The sequence below is a fragment of the Hemicordylus capensis genome, chromosome 3 (genome assembly GCF_027244095.1).
Source record: "Hemicordylus capensis ecotype Gifberg chromosome 3, rHemCap1.1.pri, whole genome shotgun sequence".
NCBI lineage: Eukaryota > Metazoa > Chordata > Lepidosauria > Squamata > Cordylidae > Hemicordylus > Hemicordylus capensis.
Window position 1 is genome coordinate 114,456,338 of NC_069659.1, and position 26,650 is coordinate 114,482,987.

The 26,650-nt window shown below is 41.2% G+C and overlaps 1 protein-coding gene across 4 annotated transcripts in view; it reads right to left on the minus strand.

Moving 5' to 3' along the window:
• Nucleotides 1-26,650, minus strand: part of CDKL5 (cyclin dependent kinase like 5) — a 120,975-nt gene that overhangs the window by 58,947 nt on the left and 35,378 nt on the right. For all 4 annotated transcript variants that reach the window (XM_053307961.1, XM_053307963.1, XM_053307962.1 and 1 more), the window contains exons 2-5: nucleotides 17,010-17,212; nucleotides 15,184-15,218; nucleotides 9,582-9,627; nucleotides 5,382-5,518 (exon numbers count right to left, since the gene is read on the minus strand). In XM_053307961.1, coding sequence (XP_053163936.1) covers nucleotides 5,382-5,518; nucleotides 9,582-9,627; nucleotides 15,184-15,218; nucleotides 17,010-17,073 — 282 coding nt within the window. In that variant the 5' untranslated portion in view covers nucleotides 17,074-17,212. The remainder of the gene's footprint in view (nucleotides 1-5,381; nucleotides 5,519-9,581; nucleotides 9,628-15,183; nucleotides 15,219-17,009; nucleotides 17,213-26,650) is intronic.

Here is a 26,650-nt window from a genome sequence, read left to right on the forward strand (position 1 = left end):
GATAACAAACTCAGACTGATCCAAATATGATGGAGCTACTTATTGGACTAGGTCAGTACTCAGGAGACAACTTTGATCTGCCTGTCCTGGATAGAGTTACACTTCCCCAGAAGGAACAGGTATGCAGCCTGGGAGTACTTCTGGATCCAAACCTCTCCTTGATACCAGAGGCTGAGGCAGTGGCCAGAGGTGTTTTCTATCAGCTTCAGCTGATACACCAGCTGTGCCCATTTCTTGATATAAACCACCTCCTATTATTTATTTATTATATTTTTATACTGCCTGATATGTAAATCTCTAGGCAGTCTACAAATTATAATATTAAAAATCACAGGCTAAAATGTAAAAAGTAAAAACAATATAAAACAAATTATTAAAATGATAATTAAAACCTTGCAAGGAGATTCTTGAGGGTCTTCCTAAGAACAAGAAGAGAAGGAGATGCTCTTATTTCAGCAGGGAGCATATTCCAAAGCCCTGGAGCAGCCACAGAGAAAGCCCGGTCCCGAGTCGCCACCAGATGAGCTGGTGGCAACTGTAACCAGACCTCTCCAGAAGATCGTAAAAGGTGGCTCTCTTAAATACCCTGGACCCAAGCTGCTAAGAGCTTTATAGGTAATAACCAGCACTTTGTATTTCACCTGGAAACATATCGGCAACCATGGCAATTCTTTCAAAACCGGAGTTATATGGTCCCTTCGTGTTGTCTCAGAGACCAATCTAGCTGCCTCATTCTGTACCAACTGTAGTTTCTAGACTACATACAAAGACAGCCCCACATAGAGTGCATTACAGTAGTCCAGTCTGAAGGTTATCATCATATGTATCACTGTTTTTAGGTCATTCACCTCTAGAAATGGATGTAGCTGATGAATCAGCCAAGGATGATAAAAAGCGCTCCTGGCCACTGCCTCAACCTGAGAAATCAGGGAGAGCTTTGGGTCTAGTAGCACTCCCAAGCTACGTACTTGATCTTTTACGGGGAGGGTAATCCCATCTGGAACAGACAGATCTAAACCATCTCTTGGGTCGTTCCCCCCCCCCAGTCAGTACTTCCATCTTACTTGGATTCAATCTCAGTTTGTTATTCCTCATCCAGCCCATTACCGCCTCCAAGCAGGCATTTAGGGAAGATATGCCATTTCCTGATGAGGTTGACATGGAGAAGTAAATCTGGGCGTCATCAGATTTGATATTGATAATACCCAGCACCAAACCACCTGATGATCTCTCCCAGCAGTTTCATTTAGATGTTAAAGAGCATTGGAGACAGTATGGAGTCTTGTGGAACTCCATACTTTTAATCAGTAATAATCTATAGCATAATTAGTTAACAGTTTTGGACTTTAATCAACAATTGAAGTGTGTAATATGAATTACACACACCCACACAAACTGTGATCCTATGCAAACTTCTTTAGAAGTAAATTCTATGACATTAAACCTAACTCGGGTCCCAGGATTCTACCCATGGTAAGAGAAGTAGGAAGCCTTGGGTTTGCTCCTTTACTATCAGCTGGATATAATAAGAGAGGGATTTCTCTGATCTCCAGAATACAATCTGATCAATACTTTCCTGAGAGAAAGCTGAACATAATGTGTTGGACCCAGAGTTGCATGAATAAAAGTCTGCTCATGCCATAGGGAAAAGGGGTGTGCACAAAACCGGGTTGCCCGGTTCAGTTTGAGTCCAGATGAGACTCGAACTGGACTGGGCATGTTCCATTTTGCCACCCCCGAACACACACACACACACACACACACACACACACACACACACACACACACACACACCTGGTTTGGTTTGTGGGAGTTCATATATAACCCCTGCTAACATATAACCCCTGCTAACTTGGCCAAGAGGCACCTTTTAATGTGGCGATTCTCTTTAATTAGCAGGGGAAGAGTAACTATCCACCCCAGCTCTATCCACCCCAGCACAGTACCTCCAGACCATGTGGCGGTTAGCTTAATTACTTAAAAAAAAAAAATTCCAAATACGAACTGCGGGTTGTTTGTGTTGGAGATGGACTTCCAGTGCATCCATCTGTTGCACCAACTATCCTAATGACCACCAGAGGCAATGGGAGTAGAGATAGTGAGTAAGGGTCATATCATAACATATCTCTCTCTCCTTACCTATCCATTACGTAGTCCTTTAGATTAGGTTTAGGTCTTTCCTATGCCAATGTATTTAACCAATACATATTTAGTATTTAGTTCTACAAGGATCTCCGTGTGTTTTCTCTAAATTGCTGCAAAAACTAAGCCATCCTCTGCTACCTATTCTATAACTGGAGTGTGTGCTCATTCCTTTGTCCTCTGCTGTTTTACCTACCGAGGGTAAAAATTAATAACCTCTAACAGTTTGGTCTGAGATTAGGCTGAACAGGGGCCGGTTTGGTATACCCCCAGAAAAGCCTCTCCTGAAGTCAGGGTATGCTCCAGAATGGAGTGGGCTTCAGAGAAAGGAGAAGGCTAAAATCAGACAAAGGCATCTTCCATAAGTGTATGTTGTCTGCTTGTGCAACCTGGATCCAAACTAACGAGACTTACTTCTCAGTAAACATGCATGGGGATCATGCTATGAGGGTCAGAGCCCACTGGGTTATTTCAAGGTCAGGAATACCCTCTATTCACAAAACCACACTCTCCCTGGTTCAACTTGTAATCTATGTACAATTGTATATCTGGACTTGCATCCCTTGCTGATTATTATTATATTATATAATATATTAAAGACTCAAATATGGAATCAATATTAAAGACTCCAATTATATTTTAAGCTTAATTCCTGTATGACCTAAATCCTAGTGTGTTTTTTAATGAAAGGCTTATAGGATGCTAGAAGTTTCTGTTAATAGACAAGATCTATTGTCTCTTATAGTGAAACTCAGCTTTAAGATGGGAGTTGCATCAAGGAGATACTATCCCAGCAGACAGCAGGATTATTCTAGCTGCTCTTGCAAAAGCTATTATCCTTTCTAAATAGGTGGTGAAACTACTAGTTACGCAACAGTGGTTTCCTGGAAAACCACTTAACTTAAGGCCAAGCAACACGTTACATCAAGGCACTACACACGATCCATGAGCCAGAAGCTTGCAGAGAGAGCGGGCATGACCCACTATCCCTGCAGACAACCACCTAGCCCTGTTTGGGTGGCCAGATCGGCCGTCCAGATAATTACCAGCTCCGTCACGGAGCCAGTTGAGGCGGTGGGGTTTGGGGGCCTCCTGGCCCTTGGAAGTCCCATAACACACCACATGCCTTTTGGAGAGCACCCCAACACCGGGAGGCTTGTTGTCACATCCCGGTCAGGAGGCTACTTGTGAGTCGGCACACTGCAGAGCCGCACTGCGGTGACACATGAGCAATTAATCTGCTCTTGGGGCACTCCTACGCCCGAAACCTGGGTTAAGCGGTGGAGACTGGAAGCAAGTCCAGAGTGCTTCTTAGCTTTGTTCTCCTCACTGTGATAGTGATACCAGAGTAAGAGACTTAGTGCAAGTTTATGTCTGTGTATGTTTATGGACATACACACCAGTGTAAGAAGAGGGACCTTTGGCACTGTTGCGGGCTGTATCAGACGTGGCTTCAGGGGAAAGGGGAGAGCCTAGAAACTGAGTATAGGAATCTTCTGCTAGCAGAGCTCCACCCACTTTCCAGGCTTCCCCACTTTCCCTATAACACAGACCAGGTTGTTGCTGAGGGTGCCTCAACAATGCCCTTTTGGCAGACTCAGGGCTCTCTGGCAGTGAGTTAGTTGTTTGCACTAACTCTCCTTTCACTGTTACTGTGTATGAGGGTCCATAGGCATAAGCTGATGGAAAAAAACATATTTTCTTATCATCCATGGCCCAGGGCTGCCCAACTGCAGCACATGGTTCACTCCTTAGGGACATTAAAAAATAGAACTGATAATGCTTTGTCAGCTTCATTCAAAGTGTTACATTGTAATCTGAAAATTGAATCATGTGTGGTTTCTCAGTGCTTAGCAGGAAAAGGTTAAATTTTACCAGAGGCAGCGCAGCAGCAAACCCTCTCAGGTAGCCCACCGCTTAACCCAGGTTTACTCAATCGGCCCCCACTCCTCCCAGCCCCCACCGGCTCCGTCACGGAGCCGGCAATCGTGTGGGCGGCCAATCCAGCCGCCCAGGGCTCCCGCTCTGCTCATGTGTGGGGAGAGCTGGCTTAGCCCGCTCTCCCCGCTCACTCTCGCAAACCGGGTCTCATTGATCGTGAGACCCGGCACACTGTGCACTAAACTTTGCTTTAATGGGGTTAAACCTTTTTCTTAATCTGTACACCTTTATAGCTCGTAATAAAGCAACACTTTGTTTTCAAGGCACATGTATGTGTTCCTTTGCTTTAGCCTACTCTTAAGTTCCAGTATATCCATTTTGCAATCAGCTTTCCCGGTACTTTAAAGTTACAACATAGCTGTATGCTGGTTTGCAGCAATTAGAGCCAATTTCCCCACTGAGCAAAGTATAGTCATGAAGGGTGGTTACTAACACACTTCAGAGCAAATCTGGTAACAATACTTTTCTGACTGACAAGCCATAACTACACTCAATGAAGAGGAGTAAACCACACTAATGATATACCATTCAAACTTTAATTCTGAAAACACATTGTTCCATGAACCACTAATGCAGAGGCACAGCATTTTCTCGCCCTTCCTGATGTCACATGCTGTGATACACGGGACACAGAAGGCAAATACATGAGACTGCAAAGGTGAGCAAAAAGATGCTAGACAGGATTCTAGTGAATAATAGAGTCTTTGGCCAGGATGGGAAGGAAGCAACTTGGAGTACAGGTTCTATTCCCAGAATATTCTCCAATAGAGGAGAGTTAAAGAATATCAGATAGCACATAGTTCATAATTACCCTTATAAGTCATAAACAGGAACAGGGTGGGTACTGATTCTTTTTTAATAACTCAGATAATTAGTATGTACTATACCAAATTATTTTTAAATCATTTTTCCTCAGCATCTTCTCCCATAGCACAGTGGTTGACCAGAATACAAGACATAAGTTATAAGATATTACAACAGATTCCTTTACCCAATTATGCTTTTTAAAAGCACAATTTATGACCCAAGTAACTTTATAACACTGTATTTGACTAAGGCAATACCCACCTATTGTCCAACAATAAAGATTATGAAAGAATATAACCCCTTTTTACCTCCCTGCCCAATTTTTGCTTCCCTTGAGGAACACAATACCACAAAATAGTATCATTTTTGGAAAAGTAAAACTATAAACTAAGCCATTTTTTAAAATACATAAAATGTCTTCATTTAAAAAAGTTTAATCCCCTATGTAATGGAACATTTGAACCTTTTCTTATGTATCAATGAAAACTTACTTTTTCTACATATTCAAACACCAAATATAGTTTTCCTCTTCTTCTAAAAGCTTCTTTTAGCTCCACAATGTTTTCCTGTTTCAAAGTGCGAAGCATTTTAAGCTCTCGTAAAGTGGTTTCTTTGACCTCTTCATTTTCTAAACGTTAAAGAAATTTTGGTAAAATAAGTAAACAGTACCAACAAATGGTTTTAAAAATTATATCCTAGTATGGAATCACCAGAAAGGGCTTCTCTCAAATTTGACACAAGGCACAAATGTCTATTTAAACTCTTTCACAATTCACTAATCAGACACAAATGTTAGTACTTAAATTGCTAAAAGAAACTGTCATAATCCATCACTGGTTGTTTAACTAGTTATAGAATTATTACTAATAATTAGTATTAATACTATTAATTAGAATTAATACTAATTCTATTATTTAGATAACCACTAGCAAAAAGGGTTTTTTAAATTGATCTTCGGTTCTGTTTCCTATTTGGCTGGATCTGGAACAAGTATAGAAAATACTTTAGTATTTGTACAAGAGGTATTACTAATTGCTATTTTGCCATCTTCAATTAATATTTATCTCCGAGCAATCTTCTATCTAAATTCTCTAAGGCATACCCATGGCTAATCCCATGCACGGCAGATCTCGCGAGAGTTCGCGAGCAGAAGCACTGTGATGATTGGGTAGTTCCATATGCAAATAGTGAGCAGGGGCCTGTGAGAGCAGAAACACCATGGTGATTGGTCAGTGGGGATTCTATATGAAGATAGAAAGGAGCAGCCTATGGCACTGTGGTGATTGGGCAGTGAGGATTCCATTTGCAGATAGGAAGGAGGAACCTCTGATGGTTAAGGACAGTTGGAATGCAACTGTTACTGGTCGGAAGATGTTCTTGATTGTAGAGGAGAGGAACACACACACACACACACAGATAGTGGGCAGGGGTCTACGAAGAGAGGGGTTGTGAGGGAGGAAAGAGTCCCTTCAGGAGAAAGAAGCTGCTGTTATGTGAATTAGGTGCAGAGGCGTATCTAGGGAAAATAGCACCTAGGGCAAGCACTGAAATTGTGCTCCCTGTCCAAACATCTGACACCCATCTTTCAGATAAATTTACCATCATATCAGCTGAAAAATACAAATCAAACTCGTTAATCTTTTAATATTTCAAAATCTATTTAGCATTGGACATAGCCAGACCAAAAAATACTGGTAAACTATACATTTCAGTATGCTGGGACTCATGAAATACCCAAATACTATGTGGAGGTGTACTTGGAAAACTAAACAGAAGTGCCTGTTTAATTCTCTACTATGCATTGTAGCATCACCATTACATAAGTTTTAAAAATCAATGGAGAATTTGACTTTTCCCAGATACTCTGTAAATAATTAAAGGATATGCAGAGTAAACTGTGTCACTGCTTGGAATATAGTCTAGTATTTCAGAAAGACAGTTAAAATGAGAGAAAGAGAGCAAGAAACTCCCAGTGGGCCTTAATACTAAGGATTTCACACTGATTCAAAGACAAACTCACCATTAATAGTCATATTATTAAGACATCACATTTAACTCACTTATCATAAGAAGCAAAGTAAGAACAAATGAATACAATCCTAGCTCATAAGCTTCAGCTCAGTATTCACAAACCCTGATTCTCTGTACATAGTGCCAAACTGAATATGTGTACAGTGACATATTTTTTTTAAAAAAAAAATTACCTGTAGCCTCTTCGGGGGGCTTCCTAAAGGCCATTGGGCGGGGGTCTGCAAAGGTTTCCCCTCCCACCTTTGGCCTCTAGGGCCTCGCAGAGACCATTTGAGCATATGCGGTGGCCATTTTTAAAAATATTTTTTTTAAAAAAAATGGCCGCTGAAAACAAAATGGCCTCTGCGCATGCTCAAATGCCTCTGTGAGGCCTGGCATGGCCTAGGGCCTCACAGAGGCCATTTGAGCATGCGCGGTGGCCATTTTGTTTTCGGTAGCAATTTTTTAACATTTTAAAAATGGCACCCCCTCTTCAAGTGGCACCCGGGGCATGTGCCCTGCCTGCCCTACCATAGATACGCCCCTGATTAGGTGAGGAAACAAGATGAACAACATCTGTTAATTTAGGAAGGGAGAGAGAGAGAGAGAGAGAGAAAGAAAGAAAGAAAGAAAGAAAGAAAGAAAGAAAGAAAGAAAGAAAGAGAGGAGGGGAAGAAAGACAGAAGGGAATCGTGAGTGGAGGAGAGAGAAAGAGAGAGAAAGAAGGGAGGGGAAGAGAGAAAGAAGGGTGAGGAATGATCCCAAGCCTGTCAGCGGCTTGAGGGGAATGAGTGGCCATGGCAGCAGTGGCAGCAAGGAAGGGCCCAGTCAACCACTGCTGCTGTTTGAGGCTACCAAGGCCATTGGTGGTTTGGGGCTACCCAGGCCATTGGCCTAGGCCTGTCAGTGGCTTGAGGAGAACAAGCAGCCATGGCGGTGGCAGCAGTGAGGAAGGGATCGAGTCAACCGCTGCTGCTACTTTTCCTGTGGGGAAGAGCAGGAGTGGGGCTTGGGTGAAGGTGGAGAAGTCTGTGGGGATAGTGGGCTGCAGCTTAGCCAATAGGCACCAGCAACGCTGCAGCCACGACCAAAGGGATGATGGGGATGGAAGCAACCAAATGGTAGAGGAGCAGCAGGAGTGCGGCTCAGATGATGGTGGAGAGATCTCTGAGGTGAGGTGAGCTGTGGCAGGGGGTGGCAGGGGGAGAGCAATCAAGTACTAGCGTGCAGATGCTCTGTGCAGGTTAAGCTAGTTTGTATTTATTTTATTTACCACTAGATTCTTGATGAAGAACTTTTTAACCATGAAGAATTGTATAGCATTTTATCCAATATGATTTCAATTTGTAATTAACAAACTGAATAGTTTTGTAGACAGCATTATGCAATGTTAAGTAGAGGTGCCGTTGGCCGATAGCATTAGTGTTAGAATTTAGGAAGATTTGGAGAACACAACCAATGTCATTATGAAAGCCACGCCAAGGGCCATGTTAAGAACCAGCCCTTGGGAAACAGAAGTTTACACCAGACAAGGGAGTCCTTAAGCCTTCTTGCCAAGCCACTTTCCCCCTAAAATTCTTACTCCCCACTGGCTCTTACTGCTACCACTATCCTGGACCTACGTTTGTGATGTAATGATGGGTCTGGATTTCTACTGCCTCCAAAGAGAGAAGTTACAAAAATAAAGTTCCATTTAAATTAAGAAGACACAACTGAAAAGGCCCATTAACATTATTTAATCTATTTAATTTAGATCCAGTAGTTCAAGAATAGTGACATGACTGAACAAGATAGCTTTTGCTGTGGCACTATCTCACAAAAGAGACTTCTGTGTTCTCCTAAAAAAAATAAAAAAAAATACTGAAGATAAAGGCAGCACTAATAACTCCAGAGAGCTTATTTCTGTACTGGGTGTGGAAACAAGTTTACCAAATTACAGACTCACTGCATCAGTTAAATAATCTACACATGCAAATGCATGTTGATATGAAATTCAATGGCACAGAGTATATACAATAATTTTAACCTGACATATTCGTCCAGAATCTAACAGCTTATTGTTTTAATGGCATATATTTAAACTGTAGTTTAAATATATTCTGTAGTTATATTTAACTTATAGTTATATTCTGTAGTTATATATTTACAGCCTTCTGTAGTTCTTTTGAGTTGATTTTCCAGAATGTACATACAATGTTGGGATGGAGCAGGACATCAGCTTCTGCTCCTGTTGTACACTTGTTCGTTGGCATGATTTGCATAGGCAAGTTGCAAGCTGAAGAGTGCGATGGAACACACATACAGGAGGGAGAAAAGCCAGATGCCATGATGCAATTCCTCACCCTAAGTTACTCACCAAATGCATGGAATCGCGCTTCAGAAGTTCTTAAAGAGGCTTATTAAATGTCACTAAAATAAATAATTGCATATTCCTGGATTGTTTCAGAAAAAGCTTGGAGAGCATTATGATCTCTTTATGTGCAATCTCTCTTTTCCACACAAAAGAGTGTGTACTTTTAAGTCTCTGGACTATGGTGTATAGCCTCAGAGACGAGTTACTGTTCAAAGCAACCTACACTTACAATATATGCATCATAAAATTCTTGAAAGATTTTATCCCAGGTGTAAAACCTATAAAACTTCATTACCAATGTATTCATATATGAAGCTAGAAAAGTTACCTTCACTGTCTTTGAATTTCTTAATGGCCACGATTTCATGCGTTTCCTACAAAATAAAGGCAGTAAAATGTTTCTTTTAAAAGATCCATTCACCCTTCCCACCCTATACACACATACTTTCAATTAAATAGCAGGACCCATGCCAGTTACATCTGTCTATTCATATTCCAACTCTACACAAGGTGAGAACTGTTGCAGCTAGAACAGGGCCTTTCCCCATTACTGCAATTGCCAAGATACTGTGGAATGATGTTCCCTCAGACGTTAATGGTTTCTCTTCTTATTTGCTTTCATGAAGGTAATGTAAGGCCATTTCTTTCTGTCTTATGGCTGGCTGACCAGTCTTTTTAAGTGTACCAAATGGATATTATTTGATGGGGCTGCTCTAGGAAGAGAATCTGCATGCTTGCATGCAGAAGGTTCCAAATTCCCTCTTTGGCATCTCCAGATATGGCTGAGAGAGACTGCCTATAACCTTGGAGAAGCCAGTGCCAGTCTCTGTAGTCAATACTGAGCTAGATGGACCAACAGTCTGACTCGGTATAAGGCTACTTCCTATGTTCCTATATTAAGTTGGGTCCAAAAGTGTCATTAGAGGCGTGACAAGCACTTCAATTAGTGCAAGGGATGTCTCCCAAGGTTCACCAAGTCCCCCTTTCCTGCTGCAACTACTTGGGCTACAACTCAGGCCATTATGGGGCATCCATAAACTCTCAAGAGTGGCTTTTTTGGGAAGGCACAGGAGTGGCAGCAGGAAGGGTAGGAGGAGGTGGAAAAGCCCATTTTGTGAGTGGAAATCACTCAGGCAAAACAGACTCCAAGACACTGTGTTTTAATGATCTGTTTCTAAGATTGCCTTGAGCCTTGGAAAGGTAACATAGAAATATTTTGCCTACATTAAAATGTATATATTTGCAAAGGAATAATAAATAAAACAAAAATGAAAGGGAAAGAAAGGGAAATTATAAATCACAATAAACTTAGTACAGTGAAAAATACAAATATCCTTAAGGTCTTACATTTTAAGTCTGGCACCAAATTGATTTTTAGATCATGAAAAAACATTTAATATTGAGAGAGAAACATCATTGGCATCTGCTTGCTCAGATGTTCTTACAGATTGACTCTTACAGGATATATGTATTTGTGCAACTTTGTAGTAGTCATATGATAATAAAAGATCCTCCAGTCCTTCAACTACATAATTACAAATAATCCAAATATAAATGTAAGTTTCAATCTCAAGTTTGTTTGTTTTTAAAAAATCATTGCAATGATAAATACAGTAAATTGTGGTGTATCTCCAAAATCAACTTGGATTTGTGTGTCATGTCCCCAATGGTCAGCTTTTCCTTTCTCCTTTCCTTCATTCCAGTTTCCTTGGGCACATTTGCATGTCACTGCAAAAGCAACTACACAGCTTTGCTAGTTTCTACCATGTTAAATACCTAGGCTCTGAATCTGCAGATGGTACAGCCTGTGAATTTCTCTACATAAAAATGGCACAACTCCATATTTGCCATAAATGTTAATTGCTTTCAAGAAGACAGCTTGGCTATCATGCAAGCTATGAAAGCTGATAAGCTGGCAAGCAAACTACTGACTTTTCAATAATCTTAAATGAAAAACTTAATCAAAAAAATAAGGTTCATACAATGACAGGACTAGAAGAGATCAAAAAGTCAATGTTATCCTGCTGTTGTACACTACCTTTCAGTCATAAAGGAGACCCATCCAAACATGAACCTCCCCTTCTAGCTAAATACACTGAAACAATTTGCAAACACAGCAACCTCACAAATTGCCACTATAGAAGTCTATTGATATCTCTGTCTCTGGAAGCATACAGTTTGTGAAACTTCTTATCTTCACAAGACTTGTTGCTATTCCTTTATCAATTCCTATTATGTAGAAAACTGTGGCTTGCTGAAAGATCTCAGTCCAACATTTATCCAACACTAAAACTGAATGTTTAGCTGGTGATTTGGGAAATAGTGCCTTGTAAAAACAGGATGGCAATACAAGGCTTAATAGAGTTCTTTCTGTCTTGTGTAAAATAGAATTCAAAACATCAGCTTTAGCTGGCCAATGGAGTGATGATCAGCTTCCTTAAGTTCAATAGTATGTTTTCTGTTCTGTTATATCGCATTAGCCAAAGCAAAAGTTTTCTATTTAACCCTTATCAAGAGATTTCCCCACAACATTGTTTGCATTTCAAGACAACCTGGCAAAACATGGTTCTATCCTAAATGATTTTGTTTATGCCTTATGAGCCAGTACTTGGAATTTAACTAATTGACTGCCTTCTTCACAGACAACGCAGTCGAGAAGGCTTGCATTAAAATTTCCACAATAGCTGTAAAAACAGTAATCAGCAATTAGCTACATCATTCAAATTTCAATTATCACCTATAATATAGATTAGATTATATAGATAGATTATATAGATAATATAGATTAGAAATAGATTATTTTAAGTATTTCTTCTGTTAGGAAAAGGTCACAAAACCTGACTTTTGTACAGAGGATTTTCATGAAGTGTTTTCAATTTCTTGCGCAAGGATTATATGTTAGGATTAAAAGAATGCTTGTATGCATTTCATTTTTCTTTTAAATATATAGAACACTGATAATAGTACACTTGACTCAAAGCAACTAGAAATAGTTGCTATGCATTTGATGGTTAAATTTAACACACTTCTACATTAGCAGCAAATTGTATACATTTATTACATTTATTCAATCACAGATGAAATAAAAAATTATAGAACTTTCCAAAAATAATTGGCCAGTTAAGCAAGAGTCTGCATGATCAGATACTTCCTTACTTGAAATAACAGGGTGTGTTTATGGGAAATAAGAGGATGTTGCAAGAGCAATGAGATGTTGATGATATTGCTAGGCAGTCTTTTATGAGTGGCCATTATCATTGCTATGTTTCCCCCCATGCCTTAGTTTATTTTAATTATAATTATTTTTAAATAATTATTTTGTTTAATTCCGACCTTTATTCCTCCAGTAATATTTGAAGTTGCTCTGCAAATACATCTGTTGCCTAGTTTACTACCACACTTACACTCAGTTTGCAATGGTTTGTTCTCTTCTCAATTTTATTCATTTGAGCAAAACTTAATTTAAAAACGGGAGACAGACCAGATAGATATTAGAGAACAAAATGCCAGAGTGTATGGTAGTGCGGATTAAGTGTCCAAAAAAATAGATATGCGCTGATCACATGATGCCATGGCATTTTGTTTCCTTGTACAAATATAGTTCTCAGAACTTTGGAGGAAAGATATTAATGCTTCATTCACCTGTTACTTTTTGCAAGTGGCAACACTTCTGGTCTTATTTGCAACACCAGACATGCTTATGGGAATGTTTCACACACCTGCTTGCAGCTATCCTAAACACACTTACTCAGAAGTTCTCTCCCTTGGAATTTGAAATTGTGCCAACTGCCTTTGGATATAATTATGCTCGGGATCCAGATAGAAATATGGTGAGAAGCTCTGTTTTTCATATGTCTCTAGCTGTATTAGGCTGTTTTATCTTCCTAGATAACATCATGGGATGAAATTCGAAAGCCTTTGAACTAGATTTTGGTATGGGTCAACAAGATGCAAAGACTATTTATTTCAGCATGCAGTTTGCATAAGATATGTGGTGGCTTCCAGGTCTGACTGGTCTGAGCAGTTTTTGTATCTAGGATGGCATTTTTCATGGCACTATAGGCAACCCAGCAACATTCTTTTGAATAACTTGAATGCTAGGCAGTAGAACTGCTTGAAAAATGTGTCAGTGCAACTCAGACTACAACTAGATTGTAAACACACACGCACAGGTGACCTTTTGGATATAAGTTTGAGAACAGAGCCCTGCTAACTTGGCAAAGAGGCACCTTTTAACATGGTGACCAGAGGCGTAACTAGGGAAAACGGCGCCCAGGGCAAGCACTGAAATGGCGCCCCCCCACCGCCCCCCCCAACATACTACATTATACTTAGGTTTTTCCTCACAAGTGCCTGCCGCTGCCGCCAAGCCAGGCCACTGACTGGCCGCTAGGCGCCAGCAAAGCAATGGGGGGGGCGCAGGCGGCGCGGAAGGGACCGCTCGTGGGGAAGGGGGCACCAACGCGCTCCCTTGACTGCTGCAGCACTGCTGCACTGAGCAGGAAACATTTGTATTAAGAAAATTTTTTAAATTTTTTTTTTAAAATTTGGTCATGGCGGCGCCCCCCCCCCCCACGTGACCAGAAAAGATGGCGCCTGGGGCACGTGCCCCCCCTGCCACCCCTATAGTTACGCCTCTGATGGTGACTCTCTTTATTTAGCAGGGGGACAGTAACTGGCCCTATTCACCCCCAGCACAGTACCTCCAGTGACTGTTGCTGGTGTCTATCTTATGTTTCTTTTAGATTGTGAGCCCTTTGGGGACAGGGATCCACCTTATTTATTTATTATTTCTCTCTGTAAAGCGCTCTGAGCCACTTTTGGAAGGGCGGTATAGAAATCAAATAAATAATAATAATAAATAATACACAGGTCATTCACACAATCAAAAATTGTGTTCTACCTGGGTTTGGGAGTTGTGTGTGCCTCCAATTTTCGGTTATGTGGAAGCAAGGTAGGAGGAAAACCTGGGTAGCTTTTCTTCCTACTTTGCTTCCACACAATCACTTCTACCCACATTTTCCACCTATCCTGTTTCCACACAACCAAAAATTGGGAGCATACAGCTCTCCCAAACCCAGGTAAAACACAATTTTTGATTGTGTGAATGACCTCAGATTATTTTCCACTCATTACTCTTTTTAAAGGAGCAGGGCTTGGGGTGCGGGCTGTGTGTGGGAAAAAATGTTTTACTTCATTGTAAATAAAACCAGTGATCCAGAGTGCCCCTCTGGAGGCACAAAACGGCAATGATTTGCCTCAAATCATGAAAGGGAGAATGGAAGCACAGGAGGCCGAGGCTTGTTGAAATTTTTTTCTTGTAGTGCCAAACTATGGTTTGGTGTTATGTTTGAATCAGTTCAGTATATAGTAAGACACTACAAGCCCTTTCTCACGATACATGAGAAAGGCTTGGCAGTGGGAGCCAAGGAAGGCAGCAGAAGCTCTCCTTCTCTGCAGACAATCCAGCTGCTGGGGCTGGGTCAGAGTACATGGACATTTGGGAACCAGGACACACAGTTCCTGCCCCCGGTAGTCCCACAATGCACTGCAGGAGTGCGCGGTGCATTGTGGGGATCCCATGGCACTGGCTGGGAGCCGGCTTCTGTGTCAGTGCTGTGTGGTTCCAACACACGAGCACCTAGCCTGAGTTAAGGACACCTCCACATCCTTAACTCTGGCTAAAAGATGGGCTCCCTAAGGAGGTATGCCGCCGCACCACCGTCAGAAGCCGCTCAACTCGGCTTTGTTCCCTTAGCCTGGTCTAAGTTCTGGTCTGGTTCCCGTAGCCTGGTCTCTCTTTTGCTCCCTTAGCCTGGCTGTCCATGTGAATAGCCTCTTCAAGTTGTTATGTATACACTGTCAGCATTAGAAAAATGAAACTTGAGTCACATAGCAATCGTTGCTCTAGGTTAAAGCATCGTACTCACCTTGTGTCTGCACTTAAGTACAACTCCATAGGCTCCTAAACAATTACAAGAGAAGAGGAATAAAAGTATTAGTCAAAGGAATCTGGGACAATAATTTGAACAGTCAGTATTCAGACTAGTATTGCACTGGTGTAATGCTGTGCAAGGACTAGTGCAAAGCCATAACGGAAAGAAAGGAATGTATGTTCCAATCCAGACTAGTCTTTGTATTAGCTGAAGATTTTGACAAGTTGCACATCCTGTTGTGCAGTGCACCACACCACTTTGGCTACAACCAAGAGAAGGCTTTCTACTAATGGCTGCACAACACTGCAGAGCACAACACATAGCTCTGCAAATTGATTAGACTGGATGTCAATCAAAATGTATACATCAATGGCGTCTGGTAAGGGCAGTGCTGGGGAGGGCATGGAGAGGTACCTTTAAAAAGTGATTACCAGCAGTACCACTGGCACCTGCAAGCAGTGGCACCTCCCCTGGCATTCCACACTCACCAGGTATACATTTGCATGGTCAGCAACACTATGCTGACCATGCAAGTTGCCTCTATGAATGCACAGAGGCCAGGTGAGAGCCAGAGCCACCATGAAGGATGCCAGGAGGGGCGCCGCCGCTCACGGCGGCATGCAGGTGTCGGTGGTACCTGCGGTAATAACTTTTTAAAGATCCTCTCACCATCACCACCACCCCGTGCCACCCTCACTGGCTGCCACTGGTATACATACACATTCTTAGGAAGTATTATTTAAGGCAAAATTCTATAATATGTTTCAAGCCTCATTTATTTATTCCAGGGACTTGATACCCTGCCTTTTAAGTACAAAGGCAGTGTTCAAAGGTGACAATAAAATGTCACAATAAATACAGATTATACACAATAAAAACACATCAAAATAATACTATAAACAAAGCCAAAAAAATAACAGAACCATAGCAGTGATTAAAATCTAGTTGCTAGAAAAGATTCAGTCAAAAGCCTCCTGGAACAGGAGGGTCTTGCTGGCCTTCTTAAATATTGCCAGTGGGGTGGCATGCCAAATCTCCCCAGACAGAACCCAGAGCAACCTTCTAACCTACACTGGTCACCTTCTCACAAAAAGAGAAGGACCTTGTGCTAGTACTAGGGGGTCACCAATCTGGCTGGCCTTAGTAGCCAGTGTGGTCATGCTTGCCATTAACGCTGCCCCTCACACAGAAGGAAGGGTAAGCTCTCATCTCACACTGGCTTTCAAGGCACTCTGAGAGCTTTTGAAACTCAGTATGATTACAGACTAAAGCCTCTGAATTTCTGCTCAGCTACAAGCTCAGTAAAGTAAACAAGAGATTCTCACAGAGTTCATGCCAAGCCTCAGCTGGAAACAGAGAGATGTCTTACTGTTTTCTGAATTTCTCAGAGGCTCGCACAAGGAAAGCATCCACCCTTTTCAGGCTCCAAAGAAGGGAGGGGGTTCTTAAGAACAGCCCTGCTGGATCAGGTCCGAGGCCCATCTAGTCCAGCATCCTGTTTCACATAGTGGCCCACCAGATGCTCTGAGAAGCCCAGAGGCATGCCCTCTCTCCTGTTGTTGCTCCGCTGCAACTGGTATTTAGAGGCATCCTGCCTCTGAGGCTGGAGGTGGCCTATATTCATCAGACTAGTAGCCACTGATAGATCTGTCCTCCATGGATTTGTATAAGCCCCTGCCTGTCCTCCATGAATTTATCTAAGGCTCTTGTCACATTAAAGAGCATGTTGGCCAGTGAAAAACACATTTCCTTCCTAATTATGCCCATAACTCTTTATGCATGCTGTTCCTATGTAAATTTAGTGAAGGGTGTGTGCTTACCTTCACCTACAACCCCAAGGATCTCAAATTTATTCATCACATTACCAATGTTAGGAATCTTCATGAAGACAAATTCCTCATGGGATGACAGTTGCACAGCATGGCATAGAGAAGACCTAAAGGCTTTGCAACAGACTGAAGCGAAGGCTTTTGATATAAGAAATCCACATCGGTTGAATTTTTCCCCCAGTTAGTAAGATTACCTGTGAAGAAATAAATGGTAATATTGGCATCAGCCAACCTTGCTTCACAATGCTCTTAATAAAAGATAAACAAATGGCACATTCACCATATTTGCAGTTGATTAATTATTACCTTGCTCTGTACAAGTTGCATGATCAAATCCATTTACAACAGACACCACAAGAGAAAAATCGTTCTGTGTACAATACAATAGCAAAAAACCTATAATGCAGTTAACACTGCAGACTATATATAGTGTATAAAGCACTGCATCAGCTGCTTTTTTAGTTCAAATCAATGCAATCCAGAGAGCCCCTTTAAGAGGATACAAGGGTTTATGCCCATCCTATTACTTTTCTCTCTCCACAACACAACTTCTCAGAGTGCATCACTGGCCACCCTTTGCTTTGGTGGTATCTTGTTAGGCAGCACATAAATTGCTTTTCGCGTACAGTAGTACACAGCTTGCCACTTGCCCCTGGGAGTTGGGGCCCATGGCACTACCACAAAAATATTTCAAAGTGTTTCAGTATTAATTAACAACTTCAGAGAAACTGAAAAACTACATCTTTATTCCTACTCCTTTTTAAGAAAATCTGTACGAATTGCAAAACAAGAGACAGCCTGATGTTAGTGGGAAATTTTTTTTTACATCTCAGTGACCCGGGAATGGAGCTACTCATGAGGAACAAGACTGCAGGGTAGGAATGAATCGAAATCATTAAATAAGCACATGGCTATGGATCAATGAACTTCATCTGCTGGACTCCACATCCCTAGAAACATGAAGCTGCATCATTATTTTTAGTGTTCCCAAATGGAATTACAGGGAGTATCTGTTGAAAATTATCCAAGCATAAATAGGGCAGGCTAGTGACAGACCACTGCTAAATGACAGTCAGAAAAACAAATGAATGGATCATAGAACAAATCAATCCAGAATTTTCACTCAAGGCACAAATAACCAGGCTCAAACTATCATACTTTGGACACATTATGCGAAGATCCAGCTCCCCTGAGAAGTCCATAATGCTGGGGAAAGTTGAAGAGTCTTTTTCAACTGGGGAAAGTTGAACCACTGAGAGACCTTAAAGGCCAAGTTGCAGACAGATCATCCTGGAGAGAATCTATCTATGTGGTCACTAAGAGTCGACACCGACTTGACGGCACTTAATCAATCAATCAATCAATCAATCAGTGACAGAACACACCATACTGGAACTTACATTTTAAAGAATGGCTATTTTAAAAACATTTTAAAGCCAAAATAATTCAGTAAAGAATACTTTGTTCCAAGTTCCATTACTAAAATAATAATTAATAACTATTTTATTAAAATAAAATAGTATTATATTTTAGTAAAAAATACTAATACAGTATTTTTCTCTCCATTTAGATTTAGTTAGAAAGAAAAATCTCTTGCCAACCCCCATACAATTAACAAGAATATCTTTGAAATTCCTAATCTCCTTGGTAACAATATATATATATTTTTAAAAAAGCATTAAATATTAAACTTTTTAAAATTAGATTATTCTAGTAGTAGACTAAATAGATTCATATACTTTGCAAATGCTGGCAGAGCTAGACAATAGGCAGGTTCCTGACTAAATTTAGGCATGACTGAACACCACTGTGGAGGTGGATCATGGAGACATGATTAACTTAAGCCCCATTAATTTCAATAGCTAAGTTAGTCTGGATCCTGCTCAATGACCTTTCTAAACCTTATGTAGAGTGGTAATCACATGCCATAGTTGCATACCTGTATCAACTTACACCAGCTAATAAGTCTATGATTATTAACAAGTTGTTCTAGTAAGAACTAATCTGTCTACTTTCCTTTCACTATCACTAGAACTGGACTAAATCTGGTCCAAATCAATTAGGCAGTTTACAAGTTAGAGGTGTCCCTATGTGTCCCTACAACTGTGCCAAATTTGGTCCAAATCAGTTCCCACAATCACGTGTCCACCATCTTGAATCAGAGTGGATGAAATCATTACAAACTATACCCTTGAGCTGTCCCTATGTGTCCCTGCACCTGTGGCAAATTTGGTTCAAATCAGTTAGGCGGTTCTCAAGTTAGCCCAATTGTGCCTCGAACGTTCTTGTGTCCACCAACTTGAATCAGGGGAGATGAGCAGCAGTTAGCCCACTAACAATTTTTCTACTACTTTTGCCTTTTAATCTGCTGCACTGGTGACATCACTGGCCACCAAAGCAGCATATTGAAGGGTAAAAGCATTCTAGGACCAATAATCAGATCAGGCCTTCAAACGTCATGGGGCTTTTAACCTTTCATACTGTCCCAGAGCTGCCAAGTCCACAATTACAAAATACAAAACATTTTCATTTAGAATACAGTATATGTTTCACAAACTGTGGGAAACACCTATATTGGGCAGCAGCAATATAGGAAGATGCTGAAAGGCATCATCTCATACTGCGCGGCAGGAGGAAATGGTAAACCCCTCCTGTATTCTACCAAAGAAAAGCACATGGCTCTGTGGGCGCCAGGAGTCAAAATTGACTTGATGGCACACTTTGCCTCTAGCTTTTAAATGCATATTCCACATATCATCATTGTTGCATTTGTTTAAGAGGCATTTTCTTTCCAAAAAGATGACACATTTAGTCCCAAAACAGTAATTAAGGCATTCTCAAACTTGGGGCTCCAGAAGTGGTTGGACTACTGCTTCCATTACATTGCTTTTGGCCAGGGTCGCTGGGAATGTTGCTGACAGTAGCATAGCCACCACTGAACAGGGGGAATGCTATGCCCCAACAACATCTGCTGACCCAAGCTTGAGAAGCACTTCAATAATGTGCATGAATAAATGAAGATATAGCTACTATTCATAAATTGACAGGTGTGCAACAATTCACAAGTAGCAGGGTGTTTTTGCTTCCACTTGCAGCTTGTGAGGGATTCTGAAGAAATTTAATTTAACATGTTTAGGAAGACCCTATTTTAGTATAGGTTCTGCATTATGTTGTTGGTTTGTATCTAACATCATTTTATAATTTCAGCAGGGGGAAAGGATACTTTCTGGCATTTATTTTAGGAATAAAAAGTAGGTTGTGAAATAGTTTGCAAAGCTAGGGGAAATATTTGTGAAGGATGCAGTTCCGGAAAGCCTGGAAACTATGTCCTAGCTAAGCTGGAAACTGATAACAATTACAAAAACAGGAATGTGTAGGCTAGAGCAGCAGTATGAAAGGTTGTTCAGTATGGCAAGGCTAAATTGGAAGTTTTATTAAGAGCAGGAAGGCCATAGATAATATGTGTATTTGGGGAAAGTTCCGTAAAAATTTCAGGAATGTAGCAGATGCAAACTGACAGGAGATATATATTCGACATACTAACATTTCTACCTCCAGTGAGAAAAATGCTTTTACAAATTTCAATGCATAGACTTGAAAATGAACTGAAATCATAATTTAAATCATATTTAATTTTGGAATTAGCCTTAACATTTTTGTTATGTTTCTAACCCACCAGGAGGGTTAGAAACTAATAGTTTTGGCAGGGGAGGGGAGGGGAGGATTACATGGGGTCTGCAAGGTAAAAGATGCCAACTCAGGCCTGATTCACTTGTGTGTCCTGCAGTGTGGTTGCTGCCAATGCTGCCGACTCAGTGAGCACTGCTTTGCAAGATAAGCAGTTTGTGTGAAGTGACACTGAGGTGGGTCAGCCCAGTTTAAACCACATTAGAGAAACTCCTGATATGCTTAACACTGACCAGAGCAATGTGGGCACCACAAACAACTTACCACATGGGTAACTTACCATATTCTTTAGTTTTTCGTTTTTATAATTCTCTGTTTTTAGCTTTTAAAATAACTTTTAATTTCAACTTAATACTGATGGTAGTTTTTAACCTAACTTTTAATCTATTTACTCAATTTGTTTAATTTTATTACTTTTATTGTATTGTTGTGAGCCACCCTGAGCAGTAGTGTACTGGAGGGGCAGGATATAAATATTTTAAATACATAAATAATAATAAATAATATGGGTCAAAGCCACACAGTTTTTATCCTCAGCACGTGGGCAAGGACAGATACCTTATCTTAGTTAGCCATTTTTGTTACGATGTCTTTTAAACCTAAAAAGAGGATTGCACCAGCTAAATCTTCCGGATATTTGACTAAGTTGCAGCCTCAGGATTAGCCTTACACATGCATTATTTCAACTGAAGGCCTAGTCTCATTGTACTTATTAGAGCTCAAACTGCAGTTAGGTATTTAAAGGATGTTATAATTTCATTTAAGTGCACAGACGACTTCATGTATTTTATGAATTAGATGGGTGTGATTATGTCTAAGTCTTTTTTATGTTATATTTTATTTATATACTATGTTATGACTTGTAGTTACAAAAATAAACTCTATTCTGATATAAAGGGAATTTTTGTCTAGAGTATCCACAAAACAAAAACAAATTCAAAACATTTGTAGCATGTCTGCTTATCAAAAGATAATCAAGTTTATAGAGGAAAGACTGGACGATTATCTAGACCCCCCCACCACTCCCCAAATACAGTTTGCTTGCTTGACCCATGAAAAAGGCAGAGTTCACAACATGGAAATGCATGCACATCGGAATTTTTCTGGAATTTAGTTTTCAGTGTTCCTCCATCCACAAAGTGGTGGCATTTTGTTTTTAACAAAAAAAACAAAGTATCTGCTGAAATTTCAGTATCTGCTGAAATTCAAACTGCCAGGAAAAGTGAGGGTCTCTAGACCACAGATGTGGACCACATTCTTTTAGGTGCAGAATTAGACCCACTGATTCTGGCCTACATTGGATGGTGGTTAGTTTCACCAGATATAAATGCTTGAATTCAAAGAATCAAGGACAGAGTTCCACTTGCACAGTGGATCTTTCCTGTGACCCATGACTCTAAAAAGCCACTCCTGGAGATCTGGAGATCCAAAATTTTCCATCATGAGGAAAATTTTCTTCATTCATCTTTCCCATGCTGTCCTAACATCTAAGATAAGGAAAGTTTGCCTAGGTGGAACTATATCAAGAAAAAAGGGGCTTTTTACACCTTCAGGGCACACTCAGAATAAATAAATATAATAATAATATTATATTATACACTCTAAATAAATAAATAAATAAATAAATAAGCAAGCTAGAACAGGGGGAAAGGATTAGAACATAAGAACAGCTCTGTTGGATCAGGCCCAAGGTGCATCCAGTCCAGCATCCTGTTTCACACAGTGGCCCACCAGATGCTTCTGAGAATCCCACAGGCAAGAGGTAAGATCTTGCCCTCTCTCTTGCTGTTGCTCCCCTGCAACTGGTATTTAGAGGCATCTTGCCTCTGAGGCTGGAGGTAGCATACAGTCACTAGACTAGTAGCCATTGTCCTCTGCGAATTTGTCTAAGCCCCTTTTAAAGCCATCCAAGCTAGTCGCCATCGCCACATCCCGTGGCAGAGAATTCCATAGATTAATTACATGGTGTGTGTATAAAAGTACTTCCTTTTGTTGGTCCTAAAATTCCCAGCCTTCAGGTTCATGGGATGACCCCTAGTTCTAGTGTTGTATGTGTGTGAGAGAGAAATTTATCTCTGTCCACTCTCTCTAGTCTATGCATAATTTTATACACCTCAATGTTCAATTGAGAAGTTTAATTCAAAGTAGTAGTAAAGTGATTATGAAGAAGCTGAGAATATCTATCATTAAAGTGAGCAGCCAATATATAGTAAATATGCCCACAAATCCATTTAATTTGTGGCACAAGAGTGGTGGTGTGTCAAAACCTGGAACATTCCAGTTTGTTCTAGGGACAGTTTCTGAACATCTGAGGATATGAAGGCTGGATTCAGTACAACAACAAATAACAGTTTGTTCTAAACCACAAAGTAAGCCCCAACATTTACTCACCCCTCATACACAAAGGAGAGGAGGGAGCAGTAGCGTAGGGAGGCTGCCTGCGGCTGGTGTGCAGCTGCCACCGTGTCCCCCTGGTCCAGTCCTCGCGTTGGACGTCAGATGCAGGGGACGTGGTATCCCTCCCAAATGGGGCTGTGCGGCCCCATTTGGAAGGGAGATCGATCAGCAAGACCAGGAGCGGCTCTCCCTGCCTTTAAGGCAGGGAGCATCATCCTGGCCACGCTGCCAACACAGCGTGGGCTGATTTGGGTTCCAAACGGGGCTGCAAGAACCCTTGGGACTGAAATAATGCCCCCCCCTGCGTCTGATGTCAGATGCAGGGGGTATGTCTAGGGCCACGTTCATGGCCCCTGATTGGTGGTGGCCTGGGTTCTTTGAACCCGTTCACCCAGTGGTGGCTCCGGCTCTGGAGAAGAGCATGCAAGCCCAAGGCTCTTGCTATTAGTACTAAACCACAGTTTAGTGTCAAATCTGAAACCACATACAGTCAGTCAGGGGAAGGTGACAATAAAAGTAGTGCAGGACATGCTAATAAAGTAGGCAAGTTTACTATTTTTAAATTGCTTTTTAGGTTAATCAAAAACTGAAAACCAAAAATAACTGTTAACTATAAAATGAAGATGTGAAATCCAAGGAAATCCGACTGATGCAGCCAAAACATTATTGCGGGAACAAACTAGTAGCTAGGTTGCTCACACCTGCAAACAGCAAGAACCACTTCCCTAACTTCTCCATAGGATCCTATAAAAAGCCATTCAAACATCTGCCAGCATATAAGGAGCACTGGATAGAAGTCACTTCAAAACTGGCAGGTTTGATGAATTTTCTCAGCAGAGAGATAGGAGCAGGGACAAGCTGGAAATAGTTTGAGTAAAGGTTCTTGCTGGGTTTTAACATTGGGCAAAATATTGAGCAAAAATAACTGCAATGAAAGAATGAAGGAAGTCTAAGAATAAGCACACTAAATCATGATTCATGTTGGATATGGAACCCTCCCACTGCCCCAAATAATGTTTGTAAGGGCACACTGCTTGCTTGCTTTCGTTCTTTCTGAAATGACTGCCAGGCTTTTAATTGTGGTGTGTTATCTATGAACCAAAACACATTCCCTGGATGTAAAACATTTTTGGCAGTTTAAATCTCCCTAAATCATTCTGCTTGGAAGGGGAAAGAAATAGTGAAGATAGACATGAGTTTGGTAAGAACTAGGGATGTGCAAATCGATTCAGGTGCAAAATGATTTGTACACAAATCTACCTGTTTTCTGCAATTTGTGGACAAAACAAATCACCCCTGTACTAGCTGGCCAGATTCAGGTCCAAAACAAATCGCCCAAAATTTTGGACCTGAAAATGTTTTAGATTCAGACCTCCATTTTGTGGCGATCTCGCTTGCTGTCAGGAATATTTTTTTAAATGCCACCCTCCTAAACTTCAGATTGGTGATTTACAGTGTACAACAATTGGCTGGCAATTCCCCCCGGCTTCCAGATTGGTTCGTTTCCATTCAAATACTGTGTTGCCAGGGGTGACTGAACCTGCATTGGCTAGAGGAAGGGTCAAAGAAGGGACAAGAGTGGGGGGAGTTTGAAGAAGGGATTTTAAAAGGTACTTAAGGAGGCAGACAGCCACCTTTCTGCCTCACGGGAAAAGAGAGAGAGCCAGAGGAGCTTTGCTTTGCCTTGCCTGCTGACTGCCTGAAGTGGATTCTCTGCTATTTGTTGCTGCTTTCCTGACTGAGGAAAAAAGAAGAGAATTTTTTTCACCCCCTTCTTGCTGCTGAGAGAATCACTGCCTGTACCTGCTGTCTGTGCAAACTGATTTGGCAACAAAACAATTTGTACCTGAATCTACCTGTTTCAGGAGATTTGTTCTTGACGGCAGGTTTGAAGGGATACCTTTTTCCTCCCGACTGTGCCCATGTGGCACTGGGGCCACAGAAAACAACATTTTATCCTATACTGTGTTATCTAGAAGGATATTCATCTATATTATTATTTCTCCTGGGTGTGCCCCCCCCACTTTAAACTTAAATGAAAGTTGAAGTCTTATTTTTTCAACAGGCCTTCCCCTAACACTATTTTGATTGCTTGGTTTTAATAGTCTTATCCTGCACTTCTATTATTTTAGAGACTGGTTTTGCTCTGTTTTAAAGTTTTTAAATTGTAAGCTGCCATTCATTTATGAAGAATGGTGGCATATACATCTTTAGATTTATATAAATAAATAAGATAACCCTCCCATGGGCCGGCTGCAAGTTGTCTCCTCTTCGATCTATAATTGTTCACCAAGCATCATTAACTTTTTCCTATCCACCCCCAGGGGGGTAATGCTAATGCTTATTGGAGAAGGTGAGAGACATTGGAGACTAGGAAGTGAGATGTAATGGAAGGACAAGATTAACTGCAAATCAGTGATCTAGGTTTAAATGGCAGGAGAAGACAGGCGAAAGAGAGGGTTGTTAGAAGGCTGAAGGAAGGCAACCTGACAGTAATTGTATATCAGAACAATGGGGAGATGGACTGACAGGACAAGAGAGAAAAGAGAGATTGCAGGGGTGGAAGGGGAAATTAAAGAAAGTGTGCTGTAGATGCAGCATTATAAGGGGAGAGAGGGGATTTTAGGGAAGGACTACCCTGAATTGTAGAGCTATAGGAGGGGAAATTTCGGGAGCAGAACTTCATGGTGGCCCATGAACATGAAAAATGTGCATTCATGAATTGCTCAATCTGCACCTTCCTTGGGCTTTGTCAGCAGTGATGATGCAGAGTTGTGTCAGGATCTGCCTCAGTTCAGCTCCTGAGGAATCCTCAGAGGAGGAAGATGGCCCAAGTGAGGACCCTAACTGGTAGGGATGTGCCAAAACACAATTCAGGCATCCAAATCATAGGCACATCCCTTAAAAAATGAGGATTTACGCAGCCCCTTTAAAGCAGAGGAGAGCAGCTCCATACCTGCTCCTGCTCTGATGGCTGTTATTGTCGTAATCATGGCACTTCTCCCAGCTATGCCCATGTGCCAGCGGGGCATCACTCAGCTGCCCCTGCACAACACCAGCATGCACATGGCCTTGGTGCATGCAATGTTGGAGCGCATGGACTTGGTTTATCTTTTGGTAATTTGGACAATGTGTTCTGCATGCCCTTTACTTCCAAAGGTAAAGTGTGCCATCAAGTCGATTTTGACTCCTGGCACCCACAGAGCCCTGTGGTTTTCTTTGGTAGAATACAGGAGGGGTTTTCCATTGCCTCCTCTCGCACAGTATGAGATGATGCCTTTCAGCATCTTCCTATATTGCTACTGCCTGATATAGTACTAGTGGGGATTTGAACCAGCAACCTCCTGCTTGTTAGTTGAGCATTTCCCCGCTGCACCACTTAAGGTAACCTTTTACTTCTATATGCACTTTATTATTAATGCCACAGGTGTAATTTGACTTTTGTACCATGCTTCCAAGGCTATTTGACCATGTTCACTACACACTGTAAACCACACCTCCCAGGTTGCATGACCATGCCCCTACAGTTTTGCAGGCACATCTCTATA